This window comes from Fomitiporia mediterranea (genome assembly GCF_000271605.1).
Source record: "Fomitiporia mediterranea MF3/22 unplaced genomic scaffold FOMMEscaffold_1, whole genome shotgun sequence".
Taxonomy (NCBI): Eukaryota; Fungi; Basidiomycota; class Agaricomycetes; order Hymenochaetales; family Hymenochaetaceae; genus Fomitiporia; species Fomitiporia mediterranea.
Window position 1 is genome coordinate 5,437,648 of NW_006760386.1, and position 24,363 is coordinate 5,462,010.

At 43.5% G+C, this 24,363-nt stretch overlaps 9 protein-coding genes across 9 annotated transcripts; 5 read left to right on the forward strand and 4 right to left on the reverse strand.

Moving 5' to 3' along the window:
* Nucleotides 1–2,860: 2,860 nt before the first annotated feature.
* On the reverse strand, nucleotides 2,861–3,321 carry FOMMEDRAFT_73864 (uncharacterized protein; the record flags this gene model as incomplete). The annotated part of the gene is made up of 2 exons (XM_007262012.1): nucleotides 2,861–2,967; nucleotides 3,045–3,321. Coding segments are annotated over 2 exons (384 nt in total), but the record flags the coding sequence as incomplete, so codon positions are not given.
* Nucleotides 3,322–4,532: 1,211 nt separating this feature from the next.
* On the forward strand, nucleotides 4,533–6,693 carry FOMMEDRAFT_164852 (Indoleamine 2,3-dioxygenase). Its single transcript, XM_007262013.1, has 5 exons — nucleotides 4,533–4,569; nucleotides 4,628–4,680; nucleotides 4,751–4,910; nucleotides 4,974–5,308; nucleotides 5,360–6,693. The coding sequence occupies exons 4-5, from the start codon at nucleotides 5,012–5,014 to the stop codon at nucleotides 6,557–6,559; spliced, it is 1,497 nt and encodes a 498-aa protein (XP_007262075.1). The 5' UTR covers nucleotides 4,533–4,569; nucleotides 4,628–4,680; nucleotides 4,751–4,910; nucleotides 4,974–5,011; the 3' UTR covers nucleotides 6,560–6,693.
* Nucleotides 6,694–7,685: 992 nt separating this feature from the next.
* FOMMEDRAFT_25295 (2-hydroxyacid dehydrogenase) lies at nucleotides 7,686–9,073 on the reverse strand (the record flags this gene model as incomplete). The annotated part of the gene is made up of 5 exons (XM_007262014.1): nucleotides 7,686–7,916; nucleotides 8,001–8,488; nucleotides 8,572–8,791; nucleotides 8,913–8,974; nucleotides 9,046–9,073. The coding sequence occupies 5 exons, from the start codon at nucleotides 9,071–9,073 to the stop codon at nucleotides 7,686–7,688; spliced, it is 1,029 nt and encodes a 342-aa protein (XP_007262076.1).
* Nucleotides 9,074–9,662: 589 nt separating this feature from the next.
* FOMMEDRAFT_144195 (SWIB-domain-containing protein) lies at nucleotides 9,663–11,631 on the forward strand. The gene is made up of 3 exons (XM_007262015.1): nucleotides 9,663–10,672; nucleotides 10,825–11,019; nucleotides 11,093–11,631. Exons 1-3 carry the CDS (start codon nucleotides 9,777–9,779, stop codon nucleotides 11,112–11,114), a joined length of 1,113 nt encoding a protein of 370 aa, XP_007262077.1. The 5' UTR covers nucleotides 9,663–9,776; the 3' UTR covers nucleotides 11,115–11,631.
* A 1,605-nt stretch (nucleotides 11,632–13,236) lies between these two features.
* FOMMEDRAFT_42764 (uncharacterized protein) lies at nucleotides 13,237–13,926 on the reverse strand (the record flags this gene model as incomplete). Its single annotated transcript, XM_007262016.1, has 1 exon — nucleotides 13,237–13,926. A coding segment is annotated over one exon (690 nt), but the record flags the coding sequence as incomplete, so codon positions are not given.
* A 1,851-nt stretch (nucleotides 13,927–15,777) lies between these two features.
* Nucleotides 15,778–16,464, reverse strand: FOMMEDRAFT_71724 (kinase-like protein; the record flags this gene model as incomplete). The annotated part of the gene is made up of 3 exons (XM_007262017.1): nucleotides 15,778–16,071; nucleotides 16,137–16,205; nucleotides 16,258–16,464. Coding segments are annotated over 3 exons (570 nt in total), but the record flags the coding sequence as incomplete, so codon positions are not given.
* A 776-nt stretch (nucleotides 16,465–17,240) lies between these two features.
* Nucleotides 17,241–19,220, forward strand: FOMMEDRAFT_164857 (uncharacterized protein; the record flags this gene model as incomplete). The annotated part of the gene is made up of 3 exons (XM_007262018.1): nucleotides 17,241–18,455; nucleotides 18,865–18,989; nucleotides 19,044–19,220. Coding segments are annotated over 3 exons (1,515 nt in total), but the record flags the coding sequence as incomplete, so codon positions are not given.
* Nucleotides 19,221–19,238: 18 nt separating this feature from the next.
* FOMMEDRAFT_101564 (uncharacterized protein) lies at nucleotides 19,239–21,663 on the forward strand (the record flags this gene model as incomplete). The annotated part of the gene is made up of 11 exons (XM_007262019.1): nucleotides 19,239–19,509; nucleotides 19,567–19,733; nucleotides 19,797–20,036; nucleotides 20,098–20,158; nucleotides 20,217–20,244; nucleotides 20,307–20,392; nucleotides 20,457–20,547; nucleotides 20,609–20,655; nucleotides 20,713–20,792; nucleotides 20,897–21,511; nucleotides 21,565–21,663. 11 exons carry the CDS (start codon nucleotides 19,239–19,241, stop codon nucleotides 21,661–21,663), a joined length of 1,785 nt encoding a protein of 594 aa, XP_007262081.1.
* A 580-nt stretch (nucleotides 21,664–22,243) lies between these two features.
* FOMMEDRAFT_150820 (uncharacterized protein) lies at nucleotides 22,244–22,607 on the forward strand (the record flags this gene model as incomplete). Its single annotated transcript, XM_007262020.1, has 2 exons — nucleotides 22,244–22,514; nucleotides 22,582–22,607. The coding sequence occupies 2 exons, from the start codon at nucleotides 22,244–22,246 to the stop codon at nucleotides 22,605–22,607; spliced, it is 297 nt and encodes a 98-aa protein (XP_007262082.1).
* Between the last annotated feature and the right edge of the window lie 1,756 nt (nucleotides 22,608–24,363).

Consider the following 24,363-nt stretch of genomic DNA (forward strand, 5'->3'; position numbering starts at 1 on the left):
TAAAGACTTAGTAAGAGGACCTAGGCTATAACTATCTTACACAATAGAAATACAGAACACAAGTACTAGAATATAGTCAGAACTTGTAGAACAGACAGAGTGAGTGAGTGAGACAAGAGTAGAGTATATAGAGTGAGTCTAAGAGTATAGAACTATCTAGAGTAGACAAGATTAAGACTATAAGACTAGTCTGATCTTGTACACTTATATATACTAAACTATATAAGAGTACTCAGAGAATAGTAAGCTACTAAGAATGATAAGCTATGAAGAATGAAAGAAAGGAAGGTCAAAGACAAAGGTACAAAGAATGAAGGGATAGACAAAGGGTAAGAGACTATAGAAGGAACAAAGAATGAAGGGGTAGTCAAAGGAACAGAATAATAAAGTAAGAAGGGGTAGTAGTAAGAGTCAGCCTACATATAGTCTATAGACAGTACTCTTAAGGGACAGGAGTCCTAAGTTCTAGTACAGAAGGGTGTAGAACTCTTAGAACTGAAAGTGTAAGAGTAGAGAATTATAACAATATGTACATAGATATAGTAGCAAATTCCTTTCCTACAGAGTGTTCACATATAGGTCAGACACATTAAATGACACTTTTTGACTTGTCATTTTATAAAATTAATAAAATATTTAATTTACTATTTTTTACAAAAATAAAACAAACATTTTGTAGAAAAGATGTTTTAATTTATAAATATATTTTTTTGTACTGTACAAGAGTTGTAACAAATAGTAGTAGGTGAAATAGCCTTAAATCAACTATATAGGACACTGTGACAGTATACATACTCATTTTATTTGTTTAGTACATGAGAGATTTATACTATCTAAAGCTTATATAGTTTTAAAGAAGTTTGTGTATGTTAAAACAGTCTCATAATCTTGTAACCAAACTTGTTGAGCCTATTCTGTCCTGTTCTACTGTTACAATAGTAGTAGCTACTGTTGTAGGACCAGGTGTCTGAAAGTGTTTATTAGTGAATATATAATTGAGGAAGAATCTTTGTGTCAGTATAAAGAGTCACAGGTTTATTAGATCTCCTTTATTCAAATACAGTTATTAACTGTTCCTTTGAACACCAACTTTAAATTTGATTGTATTTTACTCTACACAAAAAATTAGGAAAAATTAAGCTGTAATTAGGAATTAAATAGTAATAAGAGTATGTCTGAATTTTTTCAGACTATTAGGATTTGTAGAAAAATTAAAATGAATGTAGTAAAAATGAGAGGATTTGTTACAAAAACCACTCCTTTGAACACTCTGTAACACAGTGTTACACTAGTACACATTCATCCTCCTCACTCTTATACTCTCAACTTGTACTCTTATGTTCACTCTCAGTACACTCCTCTTACTTTATTTTGTATGTGTAATTGTTCTATAACTTTATCTATAACTCTAAGTGTACTTCTAACCTTGTTTATTATACTTACACAGGTCTGAGTTGTATTCACCTTATCTAGATACTACTTCTTTGTATATAGTACTGTCTATGCCCCTCTCTTATAGTAGACACTCCTAGACTTGTTTCTTTGTTAGTCTAAATAGTTTAGAGCTCTAGTAAGCCTTTAGAAGCCCTTCTTCCTTCTATATAGTGTATTTATCATATTATTTAGTAAAGTCTTTATTATAGTATGTCTTAATTTGTTTCTATTTACTTTTGATTGTATTATTAACATCCTTCTTCCTTTTAGCCTCCTCCTTTTATACATAGGCCTCCTTCTCCTCTTTATCTTTCAACTCCTTCCTCTATCTAAGCTTTTCCCTAGTCTTATCTAAGGTTATAATCTTTAGTATTCTATTATTAAAAACTTGTAAGTTCTCTGTTGTTTTTCCTTTCTCCTTCTTGTATAGAGCATTCTGAAGCCTAACATTAAGAAGAGAGGCTAGAACAAGCTGTGCTTAAGCCCCTTCTATAATACTATAACTGATTTTAATGTACTAACATGTTTGAGTAATGTTCTTAGTAAGTTCCTTAACTTCTACTCTAAGTTCTTGTCCTACTAACTGATCTAAGTACAGGTCTATAAGCTTCTAGTCTGGATCTTCAAGATGTGAAGGATCCTTCTCTAGTACAAGTAGTGAAAGTGTTTCTAAAAAGGTAAGTTGTTCTTTCTTTACTAGAAAACTTTCAAACACTAACATTACTAGTAATAAGTATATTAAGCACATTTGTTTTGTTAGTGTGTACAAGGATGGATCAATTGCTAGATTAATGATAGGAACCTGTAGTAACATAATAATACTACTACTATAAGAGCTAGTATCTAGATAGGTCTGTAGTAGTAGTATAATAATACTACTATTATAAGAACTAGTGTCTTAACAGTCTTGAATGTAAGATAACAATATAGAAGGTGTAGTTACTAGTAAGTGTGTTAATACATTAACATTAAAGCTTGTTGGAGACTGATAGTAAAATACAGTCATAATATAATAGACTAGAGTAGACAGTAGTAAGAGAAAGGAGGAGGATGTAGAACCAACTTTACTTAGTTGTAACTGTTCTGGAGAAATGACATCCTGGTTAAATGGATGTATTCCTGTAACACAGAAGGCAGATTGAATAGTATACTAGTTAAAGGCAAGTAGAAATACTCTTCCAAACAGTCCTAAAAAGTCTTACTTTCCTATACATTATAATGTATGTGTTTCAAATTTGTTAATAAGATTTCTCCAAATCTGTTTCATCTTAGCAAAGCACACTATATTCAAGCCCTATAATGTATACATGTAATGAGGTGAGTATGTAAGAATACAGACATTACTTGTAACAGTCACATTAAGAAGGTTAAGAGAGTAATAAGAGCTATAACTATTAAGAATAAGAACTCAAGTATGTCCATTTGCCTACTCTCTTGTACTTGACTCAAACTGATTCTGGAACCAGTCTAGAGCAATTTCACTGTCAGTCCAGCCATTAGGAGAGCAAGTAAACCTATTAGGCAAGTTAGTCTCTTTCTTTTAGAAAGTATGTTTACTTACCTAGTATTTATAACATTATTTTCTGTTCATTTAGACTAGATATTCTGACCTTTGAAGATGATAACTGGCTTCAGGTAAGTGCTATTAGTACAGATTGTAATGATAGTAGTTACAGTCTCTCTATTTGCCCCTCCTTGCTTGTACTGAATCCTTTTCCCTCTAGCTCTAATAACACACCTTATACTATTATTAGCTAGAGGAAACCCAGACTCATCCATTCTAAATATGTTCTCAGGTAAGACTCCTTTCTTTAAAATTTTGTCCTCTACAATGTTAAACCACTTATGAACAGTTGTAGGGTTCAATCTGTTTGCTTGTTGAATATTCAGGGGAGAACTCTAGTAAGTCTTCAATTCATTATAGTAACACTCAAGGAATTGCTGAACAAATGTAGGTCCACACTCTAAGTACTCAGGTCCATTTTGTGCCTCAAGCAAACAGTTTGCTGTATGTTGAACATTATTGCAAGTGAAGGGGCAGCCTTGGTTAGAAGAAATCTGTATTAGTTGAGTAAGTACTATTTCATCCTCCTTACTTAGCTTTGTCTTTAAAGTATTAAACTCCAAAATAGACTTTTTTCCAGCCACCCTATTTCTTAATGTACCCATTGTCACTCCTTCAAACATGTCAGCAATTTTTCAGAGCCCTTGATGCTTGTCCAGTAGCTGTTCTAGCTTGGCCTGATACATTTCCATAGTAGTAACAATATTTTTTTCTTTTTTTTCTTTTCCTTCTCTTCTTTGTAGTGATTTAGATTTAGCAGACTTTGTCATGAATGTAGAGTTGTTAGAGAATGAGGAAACAAGAGGAAAAAAAGTGTATTTAGTATAACAGACTATAGCTTTACCAATGTGTCATAATTCATTAACCTAGTGTTTTGAGTAATGAGGTCATTCATGCTGATCATTTTTCAGCTGTCACGCTTTTAGAGTAGTCTCAACAAATTGTTCAATATTAATTTAAATACACACTCAATATCCATAATAAAAGATAAAAATTGTAGCTATGATACAGAAGAATACAAATATGTAGTTTTAAATTTGAATTATTGAGCAGAAGCATCTCAAAAAAAAGTTGTTTACAGTCATATAATTTGAATTCACTCATTTTTACTGGTTTTGATTTTCTGTACAAATAAGTACTGAATATTTTTGCTTCAAAATTCATATACTTAAAGTAAAAGTATAGCTCTAAGTAATTATATTTTTTTGAGATTTTACAGTAAGTTTTTGTAGAGTTAAGGGGGGGTGTTCAAAGGAACGGTTAATGACTGTACCTCGTCACAAGATCGATAAGTACGGTGACGCGAAATCCGGCGACCTAGACCTCAGTAATCGCCATTACCTGAACCTCACACTTTGTAATCGTGTTCTATCCTATCAGTATGATGAAAGTAGACGTGCTCAGGAACTGTCAGGAAGCTCAAATAGACCTTCGCATTGAATGGCCTAGTACTACTCGGACCGGCCGGCTAGAACTCTTTACCAGCTTAACTTGGATCTTTGACGTCAACCAATGCACCTCTCTAAAACTAATCATGTCGAATAAACTCTACATTCCTCGAATCGAGTCACGTCCGCTACACCATTTGTAAAGAGTGCATTTAGCTGACAATCGCTTTTTGGTCACCAGAATCTCGAGGTCCGACGTGGATTGGCTGGACCGAAAGCCGAGCACACCCGATGGTGTGTAATCGATGGCCCGAAGGCTCCTTAAAATCTGTTTACCAAATGCCTCTATCTCAATTTCCCCCAGGTTTCGTCTCACGATCCCACCTACATTGCACTGTTTCACCTGGCACATTGCAAGATCGCCACTCGTTTGCTTGAGGGGACCGGGATTTAATTGGTTGTCCGCCATTTCGTTTCGCTGCTCTTGCGACCTCGAAGGTCCGCCCGAGAAATTGCGTCAGCAAGTGTGCTTTTCCCCTCAAAAGTCAAAAACGAATTTGACAAGGCTGACCGGTCTGGGCTGACAGAATAACCGTACTGGTGGATATACTGTACAAAATAAAGGATGTCATCGCCGTCACTGCCCCAGCACTTCCTGTCGTTGCCACGTCCGGACGCTGCTTCCGGACCGCCTACTGGAGTTCCAGACACAACGACAGTCGCGGCGCACGATTTCGACGTTGATGCGCGGACGGGCTTTATGCCCCCGCAGCAACCCCTTACACGGCTTCCTGAGCAATGGGCAGCTTGGGAGGAGGCGCTTGAAGAGGCAATTGCGAAAGGGCTGAAGCTCGGTAGTGCAAGAGACCTGACAACTGAAGACGAGCTTGTGAATGAGGATTGGCGAGAACGAGTAAGAGAGGTATGCATATAGCCTAACTGCTGCTTGTTTCAGCAACTAATGTCGCAGTAGCTTCCCGTACTTTCAGCAACAGAACTGAAGGCTTCAGAAACATTGCTGAGACGTGCACACCTTGTATTGGCTTGGATTATGCATTTCTATATCAATACGCTTCCTTCCACTGCCCCAATTATCATACCCCGACCAATTTCACTTCCCCTCCTCGAAGTCTCAAGTTACATGGCTCTCCCACCAATCCTCACGTATTCCGATGATGTCTTGTACAATTGGAAGATCAAAGATGTCCCAGACGGTCAATCTCCGCTACCGACGATGCACAACATCGCCATTCAGACGACGTTCTCGTCTTCTCGGTCGGAGGAACACTTCTACCTCGTTCCTGCATATATCGAACTTCGAGGCGCTGTTGCACTGTCGCTTATGTCGTTAATCATGGACGAAGCTTTCGTTCATGATGACCTTGCACTTCGACGTATTATTCGATATCTGCAACACCTCGCTCGAGTTATAGACGGTTTGACCGAGATATTAATGACTATGCGGGATGAATGCGATCCAGAGGTATTCTATCACGAGGTGAGACCATGGTTCAAGGGACAGGACTCAATGCATGGTGGACGTAAGTGGGTATTCGAAGGTGTTGGTGATGAAGGATACGAGCATTTGACGCATCCGACGGAGTACGACCTACATGGACCCAGTGCGGGGCAGAGCAGTCTTATTCACGCCATCGATATTTTCGTCGGAGTCGGTAGCGCCTCTCCTTCCGGTACAGACACAGACTCGGAGCAAGCTCATGACGGGAAGGGGAAGAACCGTGACTCCTTCCTAGCTCGCATGCAGAACTACATGCCCCGCCACCACCGCGCCTTCCTCCGTCATCTCGCAGCAAACCCACGACCTCTCCGAGCACTTGTTGAAGCCGAAACAATAGTGGGACGTAACCCAGAACTCCTTGCTGCCTACAATGCTGCTGTTAAAGCGTTACGTACATTCCGTGATGCACACTTACGGATCGTTGCAATGTACATTGTAGGTCCGTCTAGACGTGTTGAAGCAGGAGAGCGATCTGTTAACCCTGCAAAGAGGGCCGAGGTGTCTGCTACCGTTGCTGGCGTCAGTGCAACTTCGCACCCTTCGGTGGAGGAAGCAGCGAGCTCTGCAGAGAAGGGGACAGGCGGGACGAACGCAATGACTTTCTTGAAAGGAGTTCGGAATCGGACTGCTCGTGCTATTATAGAGAAGGAATAAGGATATTGTTATTAATGAAGTGAAGAAACAGGTCAAAAATGGTTAATGGTTAATGGTTATGGAATACAATCGAGCAAGCTTTTCTTTATTAGATATGTACTCTTCATTATAGGCAATCCAGGACTTGATAAATCAGACAGGAGTAACTGGTAGAGAATCGAAGAAGGGTTAGGAAGGTGGAGTGTTTAGAAAAAATCACGATCACTTATTGTGCATCTGTTAAATAGATTTTAATGTTCTTTTTCTAAAAAAATGTGAATACTAGCTATCCAACTTTTATAGACACTGACTCGATTATACACTTGTTCCTTAATACAATTTTAATTAACAATATTATCTCCCCTCCTAGACGAATAATCATCTATGAGCGAAACACCACATCAACTCATCGACCCAACACTCAATCCCAATCCACTTCGACACAGATATAAAGATAGATACGTATTATTATTAGTCAATGTTCCGTGCCCGCACGGTTACACGACAAAGACAGAGAGGGAAAACAGAACCAGCAAGTAGAAGTTGGAACTTATATAGAAAAGAGAAGCAAAACGAGTGGAGAGGATTCAAGGTTCGTGGTTCGTCTTGTATGTATATATAAACAAGATATGAATGAGATATAGATAGGATGATAGATTTGAGAGAGAGATACGTACGTATATAGATTGATTGATCCGAAGATTTGGATTATCTCGGAAATAATTAGGATCAGGATCGGAGTCTTGGAGGAAAAGAAAAAAAAAGGAGGAACATATACAACAGAATATTAAAAGAAAACCAAAGGAGACCAGAACTATATCCAAGAAAGAAAACACAACACCAGAACACGACGACAACAAAGGAAATGAGTATACGACATAGCAGTCAGTAGCTTGTCATTCAGAGTCACAGAAAATTTAGACGGAAAACGAGAAGTTCATGGCTCCAGAAAACCAAGAGTAGGGAAGTAAATTCTATGCGCGCAGACAGAAACAATTATTATATATTCAGGAAAAAGGCAAAGCGACGAGTCAAGTCAATTCTCCTCGAATTAAGCAAAGCAAACGGGAGAAAGAGGCACAGACACCGAGTGGCCTTCAGACGTACGTATCATACGTACACCCAATTACCATTAATGCGAGCTCCTCTATTTCGGCAACGGCTTAGCCTTCATCCCAACCAACTCAGGAACAACATCCTCCCCAGCACCTTTCGTTAGGTACCCACGCAAATTCATCAACGCGCGTACCTCCATCTTGCGTTGCGACTCTTGTGTTTCGGTGCCCATGTGTGGGAGGAGGGTAGCTTGAGGGAAGGTGAAGAGTTTGGGGTTGACGTGTGGTTCGTCTGGGTAGACGTCTAGGCCTATTGCGGAAAGCTATAGTTACAGTCAAGTGGTTGTATTTTATGTCAGTAAAGGATTGATAATGGGAAGATAACGAAGGGGGAGGAAAGGACGTACATGCCCATCCTCAAGCGCCCTTATCATCGCTTCCTCATCAACAACCCTTCCACGTGCAGTATTCACAAGCACAGCACCGGGTTTCAAAGCCCTAATCACCTTCTCTCCCACAAGCCCCTCCGTCTCCTTCCTCAATGGAACATGCACGCTCAAAATATCGGTCTGTCCCAACATCTCATCCAACCTTTCCTCACTAAAGTACTCACACTCATTCGGCGCATTGGGGTTAGGACCGCGCGAGTGATATAAGATACGCATCCCGAAGGGACGAACGAGCTCGACGAGTCTGATTCCGATCCCACCTAAACCGAGGATGGAGAGTGTCTTGGAAGAGGGATCGTGAGCGGGGGAGAGACCGGACTTCCAGCGGCCCGCGCGGATGTTTTGTTCCGCGTGCGCGAATTGGCGAAGCGAGGAGATGATGAGGTAGAGTGCGGTTGTGGCTGTTGCGTCATCGACTGCACCTGGTGTGTTTGATACGACGATCCCTTCAATTCAAAGAAGAAATCGATGAGCCGATTTGAAAACATATACGCATATATGTACTAATGTAGTAGCAATGATTCCATACCTTTCGCTTTACACGCATTAACGTCGATCTGGTCGTACCCCGCGCCATTATGCGCAATCCAGGCGACGGAATCCGGAAGCGCGTTGATCAGCTCCGCATCGAAGACGCCGATGTGCTTCGATGACTCGTTGTGTCGGTAGATGCCCACCGTGCCTGCGTACTTTCCGCCGGGCTGCTTGAACCCGTCGAGGAAATCCTGGCGCGACGACGAATCCATTTCCTTTTTATCGGGGCGCATACATAAAGGCAAAAAAAGCATAAGGCATACAGTCAGCTGTTATTCTTTGCTTTTTCTTTACGGATTTTTTTTTTTGCGATGGAGAGAATGGAGGAATACTTACGACGACTTGGGATATGCTACCCAAGAGCTCCTTTGTTTCATCGTGGGCCCAGACGATGCCACCTACAAAGAACAGTAATACACATTGGCCGATCAGAAACAGCGCGTTCAGAAAAGACGGGCGAGGAACTAACCGCAAATTAGGACTTTGTGAGCGGACATGATGGTGGTGGATGGGGAAAGCGAGAGAGAAAGAAAGAAAGATGTGTGGGGAAGAGAGAGAGAAAAGAGCCGCCGCTGATGGCTTAATCGCGGCTTTCGACGGCTTTTGTCGCTGAGCTACGCGAAACGGAGGAGCGCGTCACTCAGTTCTGCTACCCTACTAGCTGCCGCTGCTCATCGATGAGCCTCGAAACGCCTGGGTGCTTTTGACTCATACGAAAAATAGCCATCACGTGATGTGAGCATGTCCCCTGCATCAGCCAGCCACTGAGTAGCCAGTAGGGCCAGGGCCCATTGTGTGCGTGCGTCGGGGCCATTTTTGTCTGGCTGGGTAAAAAGCGACGGAAATGACGGAATAAATGGAATATATTCGGTGTCACAATGTGTATTGGATCCTCGTCCTGTTCTGGGAAAGGGGCGTGTCAGCGTCACGTGCAAAGGGTATCGGAGGCAGCCGGCCGTACCGAGCGCAAGATGCTCGATTTGGCAGGTAGACGGAGGCGTTGCTGTTGTTGGCGTGCTGCTCTATCGGTGGTGTCGTGCTAATTTGTCCCGAACGACATATCACTCCTCCGCTGTCACCGACGGTCACAGCCTCAACAACGGCCTCTGCTCGTAGTCAGCGTCGCCCGCGCACTACGCTCATCACCCTCTGGGTACACTGAGCTTTTCCGTGTCGTGTCGCACGTACACTCCGCGCGTCATGTCCAGCCTTGGTGTTCTTGAAACACGCATCCGCGCAATCCTCCAATCCACCCCCCTCGAGCGCTTCAACACAATCTCCGCCAAGGACGTCCGCACGAGACTCCTCGCGGACGGTGCAGTCGACGAAGGATGGGTTAAACAGAACAAAAAGGCATTGAACGCGCTTATTGCAGGCGTGTTTGAGCAAGTCAGCGCGTCGCTTGTCCTTCCTCCTCCGTCTTCTCAACAGACAGCTGACGTGCAGCCAAAAGAGGAAGAGGGTGTGGCAGAAGACGACGAGTATGGGTATGCGAACGGCGCGACGTACTCCGACGACCATGAAGGCACGCAGAGTCAAAGTGGGACTGGTGACTTCGTGGACGAGGAGGAGGCTGGTCCGTCGACACCTCCCCGAAAATCATCCTCCCAGAAGAAAAAAACAAAACGCGAACTCACAGACGAGGAACTCGCACGCCAACTATCCACCGAGCTCAACGGCCGCTCCTCCCGTAGCTCACGCTCGGGTAAAGCTCCTCCAAAATCCAAAGCCAAGAATAACAACAAAAAGGGCGGGAGCCGGACACCGAAGCGCAGCAAGAAGAGCGCTGATTACGTCGATGACTCCGATGGAGGCGGCGGTATTGGCGGAGGTGGAGGTGGAGGTGGAGGTGGAGGTGGAGGTGGAGGTGGAGGTGGAGGTGGAGGTGGAGGTGGAGGTGGTAGACGAGGTAGAGGTGCAAGTGACTCAGACAACGACTCTGATAATGACGACTATGGTGATTCCGACGGTGGGCAACGACGTATGTCGAAGACCAATAAACGGCGGAAGACTACTCGAAAGAGCTCCGGCGGCGGTGAGGTAGGCGGCGGGAGCGGACGCGCAAAGGGTGGGTTCGGTAAGGAATTCATCCTAAGGTTAGTTCTACCAGCAGCTCTTCCCCTCTTTACACCCCCTCCTCTCTTTATCCGTTCCACCTTAATAGCCTATTCTATTCTTTATTCTCTTTCTCCGCCGAACCAAACTAAAACCAAACTGAATTCCTTATTTTACACTCCCTTCGGCACAGCGCACCGTTATCCGCTCTTCTCGAAGTGGACCGATTATCCCGACCTCAGGTGGTCAAACAACTCTGGGAGTACATCAAGGGGAATGACCTTCAAAATCCCTCTAATCGACGAGAAATTTTATGTGATGATCGTTTGAGACCGGTTTTCAATGCGGATAAGATTGATATGTTTAGGATGAATAAGGTTTTGGGACAGTAAGTTTCTGTCTTTCTTTCTTGTTGAGTATTGTTGTGGTCATATGCTGAATTCGTGTTGTGTGTGAATTAGGCATTTGCACGAAGTGGAATAGCTTAGAGTGAAATGAAGAACAACTCGGTCCGTCATCCTATCGGCGCATATACTTATGATTTGGCAACTAGACGCCGCGTTCACAACTTCACCTCCCCGTCGCCCTCTCATTGGTATCTGCAGTAGCTTCCGTTCTTCCCCTCACCTCAATGCCGTTCTCCCTTCCCCTCTAATCCCAATGTTCTTCATACGTTCTTTCGCTCGTCTGGTTTGGTCAACTTTTCTCACTCTTGTCTCGTTTCCTGTTCCTCGATTCTTTCCCTAGTTTTTTCTTTTCTTCGATTGTTGTTCCTGTTCCTGTGCTCCGCGCCTGCGACACCTCACCTACAAGAAGAACTACACCGAGTCAAGTTATCGTTTTTATTCCATCTTACTATTGCGTTTCCCTCTTTGTTCTGGTCCAAATTTCTGAGATTTGAGAGACATTATATTTGTTTCTTTGCATGTACGCCTACCTACCTACTTATCTTGTCAACCCTGCTGTAGAAGAACGTTCTACATTCTACATTCTACATTCATCCTCGCCTTCATCTAGAATCCGTTGTCCGGTCCGAATAAGCGCTTAGTAGTGTAAGTGGGACACCAAAAGTCAATTCGTGGTACGCAATCTGAATTGATGGATGGATGAACAAACGGAAATATAAAGTGACGAAGACAAAGTGATGGTGGCGTAACTTAGCCACTCTTCCATTCTGCCTCTCACTCCTGCCTTGTCGCTCTTCTTTCCAACCTTTTTCCTTGTCTTTCTGCTCTGTGTTGCCTTCACACAACACATGGCACAGTGGCCACTACCCCTACCTCCGCATACTCGGATACTCCCTCCGAACCTCTTACAGCGTTCTTATCTCCTCAGAGTCCGCACCCTTGTCTTCTTCTGGTTGTTGGTTCGTTCTTTAGTATGCCTTTTTTTTTACTGTTTTCTCACAAGGTATTCTCGTTTCCTTTTGCCTTTCTGACAGTGTATTTATAGATTGGTTAGACTTGATGAGCTGAAAAACTAGGCAGTGAACTTAATTTAACTGATACAGAACACCCACTACCTAATGCAAATACATTACATGTTCTCTGTATGTAGTTCTTTCAATCTTTGAGTGTGTTGTGTGTGAGGGAGTGATTAGTAGATTATCCAGGAAATATATATAAATATATATAATACAGTATGAGTAAGAGGTTTTTTGTCTTACCCTGCTTGGATTACCCAGATTCCCTATCCCACAAATGCATGCTGAGTAGAATTTCAATATTGAAAACAGGTGAGCTCAGATTGAAAGTGAAACTCTCTCTCCACAAATGAGTAAACTCAATAAGTCCTTGAGGCTTTAGTGCTCGGTCCGTTCCGCCTTACTCTGAGCAACCAAACTTCCCTTACTCATTATAATAGAGTCTTCTCTTCTTGTCCACTTGACAGTAGTGTTAATACAAAGAAATCAGGTGGGGGGACAGGTCTCTGGACCAAACTGCACCATAGGGACACTACATTACTACACTACACTAATGGATACTTCTATACTTATGTCAATGTCAATTCAATCATACATTAGGCCTTCACACTGAACTTCCCGTGTTGTGGGTCTGAGACTAGAAGTTTAAGAACAAACATTAGAAGCAGAAGTGTATCAGGTTCGGAAATGCACAGCAAAGCATGATGAGATAGGTGAAGTACTAGTAAGGTAAGGAGAAGCGGGCACAGTATCTCTGGTTTTATATTGGATGTATGAATCAGACGATATTGAGGATGTTGGACTGTGTAGAACCAGAGCAAGGTGTTTTGCATTCTTTGGAGTGAAAATTGAATATTTGTTAAACTTGTTAAGAACTGAACGAGACTGGTCTTACTTAGACACCTAGGATTGATTACAACAAAAACTTCTAACCGTATATTCAACAACAAATGTTAAGAGTGTACAGTTAACAACGGGACGCGATAAGTTACGAAGTCGAACAGCTAAGGTAAACGATACAAATGAAAATTCGGAAGAGACGAAAGATAAACGACGAAAATACACGAAATGAATCCAGAATACGACGTCCAAATCCGAATCCGAATCCAGACTAGTTGACAGATACAAAAGTTACTCATCTTCACTGCTCAATTCGTTAATGATCTCAGTCTCCAATACTCGTTCATTGAAAGCCTTCTCAAATGCTTCACGGTGCTTCCCAGGCAGCGCGAATACGACCTTGTCAAACACGCCCTGGAACTTCGCGCCTCTCGAGCGCAGTAGATCAGCCCAAATTTCTCCTATCATATCAGGAGAGTTACATGACTGACCGACCCCAAAGGCACAAAGAATCAATATCCGATTGCCTCGTTCCTCGAATAGACGTAGAATACGAGCCATACGCTCGTGCATTACAGTACGGATCCCGTCCTTGAATTCGGTGTCGTCAATGTTAAATTTCGCTCGGACGGTACCTGCATGTACTGGAACACTCGAAATGACGTTGATAGAATAGGGCGTGATCCGCCGTCCACGATTGTCCTTGATAACGGTAACCTTCGGACTGTACAGCATTGCGTGGTCATGAAGCCCGGAACCATCAGTTGTCTTGCGGTGCTCCGCGTAGAATTGTGCACCTGCAGTGGAATTCTGTAAAGAATCAAAAAGGGTAGTATGACGCACAAGGCATTCCTCAAGCGTCATTCCACCATTTAGGCTAGCCCCGCCTGGCCGTTTCGATGAGGCAGGGTTGAGGACGCCCAGGCTATATTCACCACGCAGGATTGATGGCGACGATTGCACTGCCTTTCGCGCTGCTTCGAGTGCGGATGATGTCGTGAATTCGAATTGAGTGGTGAATGTATACGTGGATGTGGACGGTAAGGACGTGGACGGCTCCTGAGTGGTAGGAGAAATATCGGAAGTACCCGGAGGCACGTCTCGAACTGACAAAGATGGCCCCTTCTCCCAACCTGCCAGCAGGGGAGAATAGTGGGGATAGAACGAGGTACCAGCCCTCGTCTCGATGATCCGTTCTGTAAGATCGTGGTACGGTGCTTGTCTTGCCGCTGGTGACTTCCCGTCACTCGATTCTACGTCTGTGTCGTCGTCAGAGTCAGTAAGCACGTCCTCGTAGTATCCATGGGTGGTAAGAACCGTATGAAACGTGTCCTGAGTACTCTGAGCGAGCCGTTCACGATGTGCTCGGAGTGCGTCGTAGCGTACGCGTCGTCTGTTCTGGAAACTCTGTTTACTGGGCCGGCCTGCGTGCGGTGCATGTGCTCGACGGCCTGCTCTGTGCGACCTCGCGTTCTTGGTAGACTTGGTCTTCATTGCATGCGTGGTTCTAGGGCGAGAAATATTATAGTCAACGAGAATTCTGCCGGTAGTCATTGCGCAGTGGAATGATGATTGTGGTTAGAGACAAGAGCAAAGTGGTAGTGGTTGCAGCATTATTATCGTGACTAGGCCGAGTCACATATTTAGCCTTATTTGTACTTGTGTTGCAGTGATGTGTAAGCAGCGCCGCAAAGAAAACTCCAAAAATAAGCGATAGATCTTCGACAGAGTCACAGACTACATGTACGAGAAATGCAAGAGATGTCATGCAATCATATCTTAAATTCTATCTAAATGAAACAACAGTTTAGGCCTTCTGGCATTTATATATGTGCTAACCTTATCCAGTAAGCTATGTCTGAGAGAAAAATGTGTACAAAATATCATAGTTGTACCTTGCATACAAATAAAAGGGGGCTGCCCTCTCCTTGTACAGCATTATGTCTTCCAACAGCTAACAGCAGAGAAGTTCATATTAAACCAGGAGGTGAATACTTGAAAGCACGCACAGAATTTCATAACCATCCGAGACCCACACTTCAGCCCCACCATACCCAATGCTTGCACAGGCCTTAGTAAAGCAACGCATTTATTAGTGCTTTCTGAGAAGTCTTTTCTTTTGATAGGAACTACATACAAGATGGGGAGCCGTCTTCCCTGGTACCTTCACCCCTGAGCCTGGAATGGGTGCGATAGCATGATACAGATTCCCTCGATAATCACCTTCTGTCCCTCCGAGAACAGGTGTCCTTCCTTCAGGAAGCATTCCGCCCGAAGTTGGAACGAGCTCCATCAGATCAGTACGAAAACAAGGACCGAGAGCGTTCTGCCATGCTTTATTTTGTTTTCCCGGTTATCACACGGAACGAGAAATGGTTTCTGCTGTGAAGGAGAGAACTTTCCTGGTGTAGTAGTTTGCAGGTAAGATGCAGAGGCGAAGTATACGGGAGTTCCATCTTTCTCGAATGATGGAGGAGTATTTGATTTGAGTACGGCTGTAAGTTCTCCGTTCCAGTTCACTCCGTCCTCCACAAACATGCGTAAAAAGTCGCCTCCCGGATCGTCGCGAATCAGGTCCTTCATTTCAGAGACCGTTGGAATTTTCGGAAGACTCGGTGAACGTAATGACCGTTGAGTTTCAGAGATAATATCCTTGAATTTTGGCGCCAGGGAAGGGTCTGGTATTGATCTAAGTTTATCATGCATACGAGTTAATGTGGCAGTAATAGCCGGCATTCTTGGCCGACGGTCGGATTTGTACCAGCAATTCTCGCACACAGTCCATAGAACGTGGTCCTGAGCGGACCGTGCCCCAGATTCGCTGGAGCAGAGGGCACTTCGCCTCGTATAATGGCAAAAATAGTTTGAACTGGCATCTGGTATTTAGCGTATGGTATCATGAGCGTCAAGAGGCACTGAACAATAACGGTCAGCACATTCGCGTATTTGTGTGAGTCGATTTACCCAGATGGTCATTCCAAATGCCCACACGTCTGACTTTTCAGTGGGCTTGAGATCAGTACCGTCAAGCAACTCGGGTGACGTAAATGAGATTGTGCCCTTTGACTCGCCGCTTGCAGATACGCTGAATGCAAAGGTCGTTAACCCTCCCAGATTACGAGACTGACCAAAGTCGCATAGAAGAGGTACGCGTGAGCCAGACATCAAAATGTTGGCCTGGATAATACGTCCTTGTGTCTAGCATATCCGAGTCAGCGATGTAATAATGAAAAGGTACGCACCGGTTTAATGTCCGAATGGATAATTCCTTTCAAATGAAGATAGTTCAAACCTTCGGCGATACCAAGGGCCTGTTACTCATAAATAAGAGGCAAGGATTGAATGGAGTCGCAAGTTGCTTACTATGTGCAGCAAGTCTGTTCCTGGATGCCTTCTGATATAGTCAAGGACGGTCCCATCTTCCATCCACCTGGATACTAAATGAGGATAGCTATCATCTCCGAGGAAGAAGCCTTCAAATCGAAGAATATTCGGATGCTCGAGTTTCGACCAAATATACATTTCTTTCACAAGGCTCTGCAGGAAGAGGGACTGAAGATTAACAAACACTGACTAGAGCTACTGATAATATTGATGAACGCGGGAGCGAAACACACCTTTTCAAAATTCTTATTACTTAAAACGTGCGCACGGAGTTTCTTCACCGCAACTTCTCTCCCTTGCCCGACAGTGCAGAATCCGGTGTAGACATCGCTATAACCTCCTGCACTCTGTTCCAGGATATTTATTTCTTTTATTTTCCCCCCAAGATTCAAGTCCGAGCGAACTTCCAAGAAGGTTTGTATCGTGGCGGGAATAGTATGCTTTTCTTGCCCTTTCGACAACTTGAACTTGCCTTCTGGTGGGAGTACTGGCTTCGCGAATTGATTATCACTGAAGGCAGATGGAATCCACAACTCATCAGCTTGTCCTGTGTTTCTGGTCTGGAAAATGTCAATTTGCGATGAACACATTCAGACTCACTCATCTAGCATCTAAGGGTACAGTTTCGCTACTGAGACTGGAGTTGACGAAAGTAGTGGTTCAATGAGATAGTCGGACATCTGAATGAAATCCACGACGAACTTGTGGAGTAAGCAATTTACTAGTCACTATCTGTCAAGATATACTCCTGTCAGATCAAGCGCTTTATCACTTCATGCCTGTTCCGAAGCGAGAAAGGCCCGAGACAAGCATAGTTTTTACATAAATTGTCCCTAATTTCCATACTGAATGGAAGATGGGACGGATAAAGACAAGAGCGAAGTCACTGAAACGGAAGTAGAAATTCCCACGCCTCAGAGGTAAAAGCCAGTTACCGAATTCGCTCATCGTGCTCAACTTTCATGTCGACGACGACGAGCACAGTTGCAAGTCACGTCTCGCAACTATCCAAGCTACATTTGATGCCATGGAGTCCCCATGCAAGCGCCGTCCTCGATGCATACTCGCGCTTCTCTCACAACCAACTTGTGCTCTTCTTGACAATGCGATCTCTGCCGACGAATGGTTCGGACGATGAGCTCGTATCTCGGCTCACTCAATTTGACCTACAAACGTACCATTTACCTGATTCACATCCATCGGCTTGCTCCGTGAAGCATGCTAAGTTTTCTCCGTCTCCCATAAACGGTGTTGTACGCACGCGGCAGCAGCAAGCAAGAAGACTTCCCGATCTTCCTACGGAAATTCTTGTCGAAATTCTCGACCTACTAGGCGACTGGGAGCTCTCCAAAGCAGTCGGACTACCAACGTCTCTGCCTCGACCTCTATCCTGGGCTCGCGCATCTGTTACTGACGAAGCCATGCTTACTGGATTCGTGCCGCTCATACGCTCTGCTGATCCTGCTCGTACTCCTCCCACACGTGCTGGTGCCATCCTCACCATTCGCTTCGGTTACGTACACGTCCTCGATGCCCTTCTTCACTCGTACCGTTCGCACTTTTCATATTGGTTCCGAAACGACATTATCCCGGTCATAGCATCGCAATACGGTCGCACGTGTGTTCTTAATTGGTGGAAGCACGCGGTCGACGCACAAATACTCCCCAAGCCATCTCCTAAATCAGTCTCCGAAGCAATTGACGGTGCTTGTCGTAATGGCGAGCGTGCGTCACTGGATTGGTGGGTCGCCTCAAAACTACCGCTCGAATACAGTGAGTCGGCTCTCGAGTCGGCAAGCGCGAAGAACCGAGTGCACATTCTCGAATGGTGGAAGCACTCGGGGTTGCCTTTAAAGATCGGACGTGTAATGGATATGGCGAGTAGCGCTGGGCATGTCGATGTACTTTCCTGGTGGCTACATTCTTCTCTCGAGTTCAAATATGACCGGACGGCAATTCACCACGCAAGTATGCATGGCAAGGTTGAAGTCTTACAATGGTGGTTGGAGAGTGGCCTGCAGATGATCTTCGACCAGGATGCACTTACGCTTGCGACACGTCACAACCGACCGGAGGTGCTAGAGTGGTGGGATCGCAGCGGCTTACCCGTGCAGTACCGTATTTGTGACATTGAGGAGGCGCTGGAGGATGCGATTGGCGGCGGTGAGGCTGCAAGAGTATGGTGGAGGAAAAAGGGAGTCAACTTCAATGCAAATGATACCGAATGGATGAAGCTACAGACTCTTAATTGATCTCCCACCCTCTTCCTTTCTTAGCGCAATTGTTCTTGCCTTGTTGTAGAAACACTATACATACACGTAGTTGTACATGTATCTCTTGTAATTTGACTTATGTATGAACATTGATTGACAGTCGTTGTGATCTGCTAGTGTATTATCAGAATGGAATTAATGTTGTTTCGAAGTAAAGGAATTTCAGGAACTTGCATGCTAAGGAAACTTTCTCTTATGCTATCAGATCTGACACAGCATACATCTTTTCGAAATCGATATTGGGACATTTTCGAGTCTACCTTTGCATTGTTAAGTTGGCGAAATATCGCACTTTTTGGTGTCTGATTTTCAGACTGAAATTATCCTTCGCCTTTCGTCAAAGTTTGCTTACGCGAGCTCGGCTATCAACCTGATGTCTTCCCTACTCACTGCAGTTTCTGCCTCTCACACGTCAATTTCATACGTCCATCTTGACCCGTGACTGTCATTAACGGCCCGTTTCTTGAAGACATGGCGCTCATTCTCGTGAAGCGACGGTGCCGATTGTTGGAGATCTCCTTCTCGCGTTCTTTGCTGGGCGAATTTCGTCCGCGTGATGTTAGTTTTGTCTTGGACATCATCGGTCATAATTCCTGCTTCGCTGAAGATATATGAATCTGCTGAGCTACTTCATGACGGAGAAATTGTGCTACCCCGGCCTCTGAGCCTGTCTGTGTATTCAACGCTATGGTTTCTAGCCTTCTGTCTCTGACTGTCACTTTGCTGGGTCTTGTTTCCTCCAGTCGAGTCACCTCCTCAAGCATTTCTGACTTAAATTCCAAACCCGCTGGTCATCCAGGTTTAAGACCGTATCATAATCCAATCATCAGTGGTTTTGCTCCTGACCCATCTTGCACGCGAGTTGGTGAACAGTTCTTCTGTGTATCAAGTTCGTTTAGCGCCTTCCCTGGTATTCCGGTGTATACATCTCGCGATTTGGTACAGTGGCAGCAGATTGGTGAGTTATTCACTCGGAACAACGGTCTTACGATGACTGAGCCCATGTCTATGGCAGGAAACGTTCTTTCTAGGCCGGAGCAACTTCTAACCCTGAATACGATCAATACTACAAGTGGTGGAATCTGGGCTTGCACTATTCGTCACCATGAAGGAGCTTTCTATGTGACTACGACGCTCGTGAAAGACTTCGAACCGCTAGACTCGTTGGCACGCTGGGACAACGTACTTACCAGTTATAACCACCTGTTACACTCATCACTCAAACGACCTTTTTTTGCCATGCAGTTGATCTTCACAACAAAAGATATATTTGCGAACAACGGGAATGGTTGGTCAGACCCAGTGCATTTCACTTTTCAGGGCTACGATACGTCGCTATTCTGGGACGACGATGGAACGACATACGTTCAGGGTTCTCATTACTGGCGTATCTTCCCTGCAATACAGCAATTCGTAATCGACGTGACGACAGGTGAAAGTCTTAGCAGAGATCCTGTAACGATTTGGAATGGTACTGGAGGAATGGTGCGTAGATTCGAAAGTAAACTGATCGTAGAACAAATTCCGAATTCGTACCGCTATTCAGGCGCCTGAGGGTCCGCATATATATAGGAGAGATGATGGGTATTATTTACTAATTGCTGAAGGTGGATTTTCTCCGTAAAATAGTCATTTCTAAAGCTTACAAGTATTGACATTCTGAAGGTGGTACAGGTCTTGGTCATATGGTTACGTAGGCATTCCTCTTTCGCTGTCCGCACCATTAGGCTAACTTGTATTGCGATTCTTCATCAGAATGGCACGGGCGCCAAAAGTCACAGGTCCATACACTTCTTATGCGAACAATCCAGTCATGACGAACGCCAATACCTCGTTATATTGTAAGCCAGCCTGCACTAGAAAGGAAAGGGACATCTGGATTGACAAATTGAATTCGAAATGTAGTACAGACACTAGGACACGCAGATGTGTTTAATGACAGTGCCGGCAACTGGTGGTCCGTCGCGCTTGCGACTAGGAATGGAACTGTAAACTTGTAGGGCTCAATGTGCTCCAACTGATGTTAGAGGAGTCGATGCTAATCACTTGCACTCCAGCCCAATGGGACGAAAAACTGTCCTTGTACCCGTCGTGTGGAAAGAAGGTTAGCTTCGCCACCTAAATCTACAAATCCAATCGTTTAATCGAATTTTGTTGGTAGACAAATTTCCGGTGTTCAACAATGCTACTCCAGGGCATGCATATATCAACATGTCCGGGCCTCTCCCTCCTTTGCAGCACGTACGATTATCTATCAGCTATGGTAATTAACTGTTTCCTAATCAATTTATCCATTCAAGCCGACGAACCACGATGTCACTGACCCGCTTGTTGGATACTCTCAGCATATTACCTTCCATTCCGCTCCAAATGCGTCGCTCTCCGACCTCCCGCGTCAGTTTGTGTACTATCGCCTCCCGGAATTCTCGCGTTTCACCGTCTCGCCGGATGGACATCCGAATACACTGAGAATTATGGGTTCCGCAGAGAATATCACTGGGAATGGTGGGATTGGCACGAGCACCTTCATTTCACGACGGCAAGATGCTGTGGAGTTTACTGCAGAGTCGACCTTAGAGTTCGCACCAGACCTGAGTGATTCGGCCGTGGAAGGCGAAGAAGCGGGAATGACGTTGTTTATCCAAAGGATGCAGCATTTCGATTTGGGCGTCATCGTGGAACGTAACACGTCAGATAGCAGTCGATTGCAGAAGTTCATCCAGTTGAGGACGATCGATGCGAATGCGAGTGCCGATGGTCTGAGCGATGTATATTCACAATCTGGGATGTTACCACTCGCAGATAATGTGGAGACATTAAGACTTCGCGTCCAAGCAGTGAACGCGTCGACATATGCCTTTTCTTTTGTCGAGCTGAGGAATTTTACAATGACAAAGGAGAGTGACTGGACGACCGTTGGATATGGGGCTGCAAGAGAAGTTAGTGGAGGATTCACTGGCGTAAGTATCATTGCATTTACGGATTGGCTTCCATTTGATTTGGTTCCCTATAGACGCTTGTTGGAATGTATGCTACTGGAAATGGACACAACTCGTCCACGCCAGCCTTCTTCAGCGACTTCAGTTACGATCCAGTGCAGGGAGTATTTTGATTTTTTTCCCAATTGTAAATACCTTAACAAAGATTATTGTTGTATATGCAAGTAAATTGCTGTGGGCGTGAGTTTGGAACGTGAGATTCAGCCTTCGTTTCCTCAAAGTACACTTCACAGCTTGTTGCATGTCCCTACCATTGAAACAAGATGGAGAAGACATGTATTATGAATTGCCACATTTCTTGCTCTCAATATAAGCTCAGGATATCAAATATTTTACCTAAAATATACAACAATTGTGGAGACAAACACGAAAGTAATTCTTTCGACAGAGACAAGTGCACGATATCATGCGCATTATGTAATAAATGACAAAGCATCTCAACTCGTGACATTTGAGTTTTACCTCTCTTGACGCAGACGGCCCGCTTCAAACCATAGCGCTCATACTCTTCAAGCAACGGTGATGGACTCAATATTCTCAACCTGTTTGCATAGAAAATCATGCCCGCGTGATGCTAGTCTGAGTCTTCGACATCATTTGTCATACTGGGTTGTCTTCATTGAAGCTATATGAAGACAGCTGCAGTGGATTTGTATCGCAAAATCCTCAAGGCCTCTGTGCACATTCAACACCATGGTCTCTGAACTCCTGCGTTTTACATTCACTTTGCTTGTTCTTGCCTTGTCAGATCGCATCATTGCTTCGAGCATTTCTGAGTGCAATTCTTGTCCGAACGATCATCCAAGAGTGAGACCATACCATAATCTAGTTATCAGTGGTTTTGCACCCAATCCCTCCTGCACGCGTGTTGGCGAGCAATTCTTCTGTGTGACGAGTTCATTTAGTGCCTTCCTAGGCATTCCGGTGTATACGTCTCGCGACTTGGTACAGTGGCAGCAAATCGGTAAGTTGATCCTTGTGCTAGAATCGCCGTTGTAAAAAAACGACCTGACGCCATCTGTTATTGTTAGAACAGGGAGTTTGGAATGGCACTTAGATATATGCGCATATATGCACGCTCTTATATACTAGATACATTGTGCTATACTAGTAAATGAGACATAAAACACAGTGTGTCAAATACTCCCCTTCAAGCCCTAATATTCTGTCATTAATGTTGAAGACCTATAAGTTCTATTAGGTGCTTGATTTGAGGGACATAAAGTGCTTTTGTAAGGATGTCTGCAAGTTGGTTCTGTGTTTGAACATAATGTATGTTAACATAGTTGTTCTGAATGTAACAGCAGACAAAGTCCTTTCACAAATTGAGGTGTTTCATTCAAGCATTAAAAGTGATCTCCTCAGATTTGACAGTTTGTATTACTCCCTGATTGTTGCAATAGACTGTAATGGGTGCTAATTCTGTCTACAGTACTTCCTCAGCAAGTTGTTTGAGCCAAATAGCCTCTTGAGTCATGTATGCTAGTACTTGCAACTCTGCTTCATAAGTCAATAGTAGTACTAGGTTCTATTGTTTGCTTGACCAAGATATTGTTTGCTTTCCCAGCTGGAATATGTATCTGTTAATTGATTGGTGTCCTTCTGTCATTTGTCTGTTAGCATCACAGTACCCTTGTATAGTTAGTGTATGTAAGGATTTGATTTACTGGTTTGTATTTTATTATTACTACATTGCTGATTGGGTCAGATTATTACACAGTAGGACTCACAAGCACATATATTCTCATTATAGTTGGTTACACTTTCTCCTCATGTATCTACATGTGTACTACCCTATAAAAGACAGTATTGATTACTAGGTAAAGGGGATTCTTTTCCCCTGACCCTTACTCAAGTACTAGGTTATCCTAGTTAGTAGTTGAGTGAACTAAGGGTAATTAGAATTCTCTTGTAAGGAACAGTAAGTTTCCTTACATATTTTTGACTGTACCCACCTAGCATCAAAACCCCTGGCTGGACACTAAGGAACTGAAGGGTCTGATCAACCCTAGGTCTCCCTTGTTGTCTAGTACCTCTCAGGAATTATTAGTGAGTAAAGTTACAATTTTTGAGTAGAAACAGAGACTACTTACTAGATTGGCCCCTAGTAGGTTCACAATACTTTGAAACACTGTAGAATGCCTCTAGAACACATTAGTACATATTAATATGGACTAGTACTAGATACACTAGAGGTTTGTATCAATCAGATAGGTTAAGGACTAGGCATCTGTGAAGGTAAAAAGGAACAAACAAGTGTGTATTGAGTTTACAGACAATTATCAGGAAAAAGTCTAAAAGGTTATATTACATTATAATAGTGTGAAAAAAGTAAAAAAAGTAAAAAAAGTAATTTGCATATTATCAGACCTCAATTTCTGATAAAGTAGTACAACATTATATAAGGTACTGTAAGGTTTATAAATGTAATAAAAGTACATAAGGGTAATACCCCTTTTAAACATATAAAATGTATAATATTAGACCTCCCTTTTTTAAAATGTATTGTAAGGATTACCAAGTTTTGAAAGGGTAATATATATTTGTAATGTTTTACAGACTATACATAGTTATTATTCCTTAATAATAATAATTTTCCCTTACATCTATTCATTATTAAAATAACAAAAATTAATTATATTAAAATATTTGTATGATACATTATTATCTACAATAATTAACAAAAATAAACCAAAACACATACATAGTACAGCCTGTGTCAAGATTTGTGTAGAGTGTCTATGTCTACTATAATACAAATATGAGTAGGTAGAGGTTAGGATTGGACCAGACTCAAGCAGTAAATGAGTGTA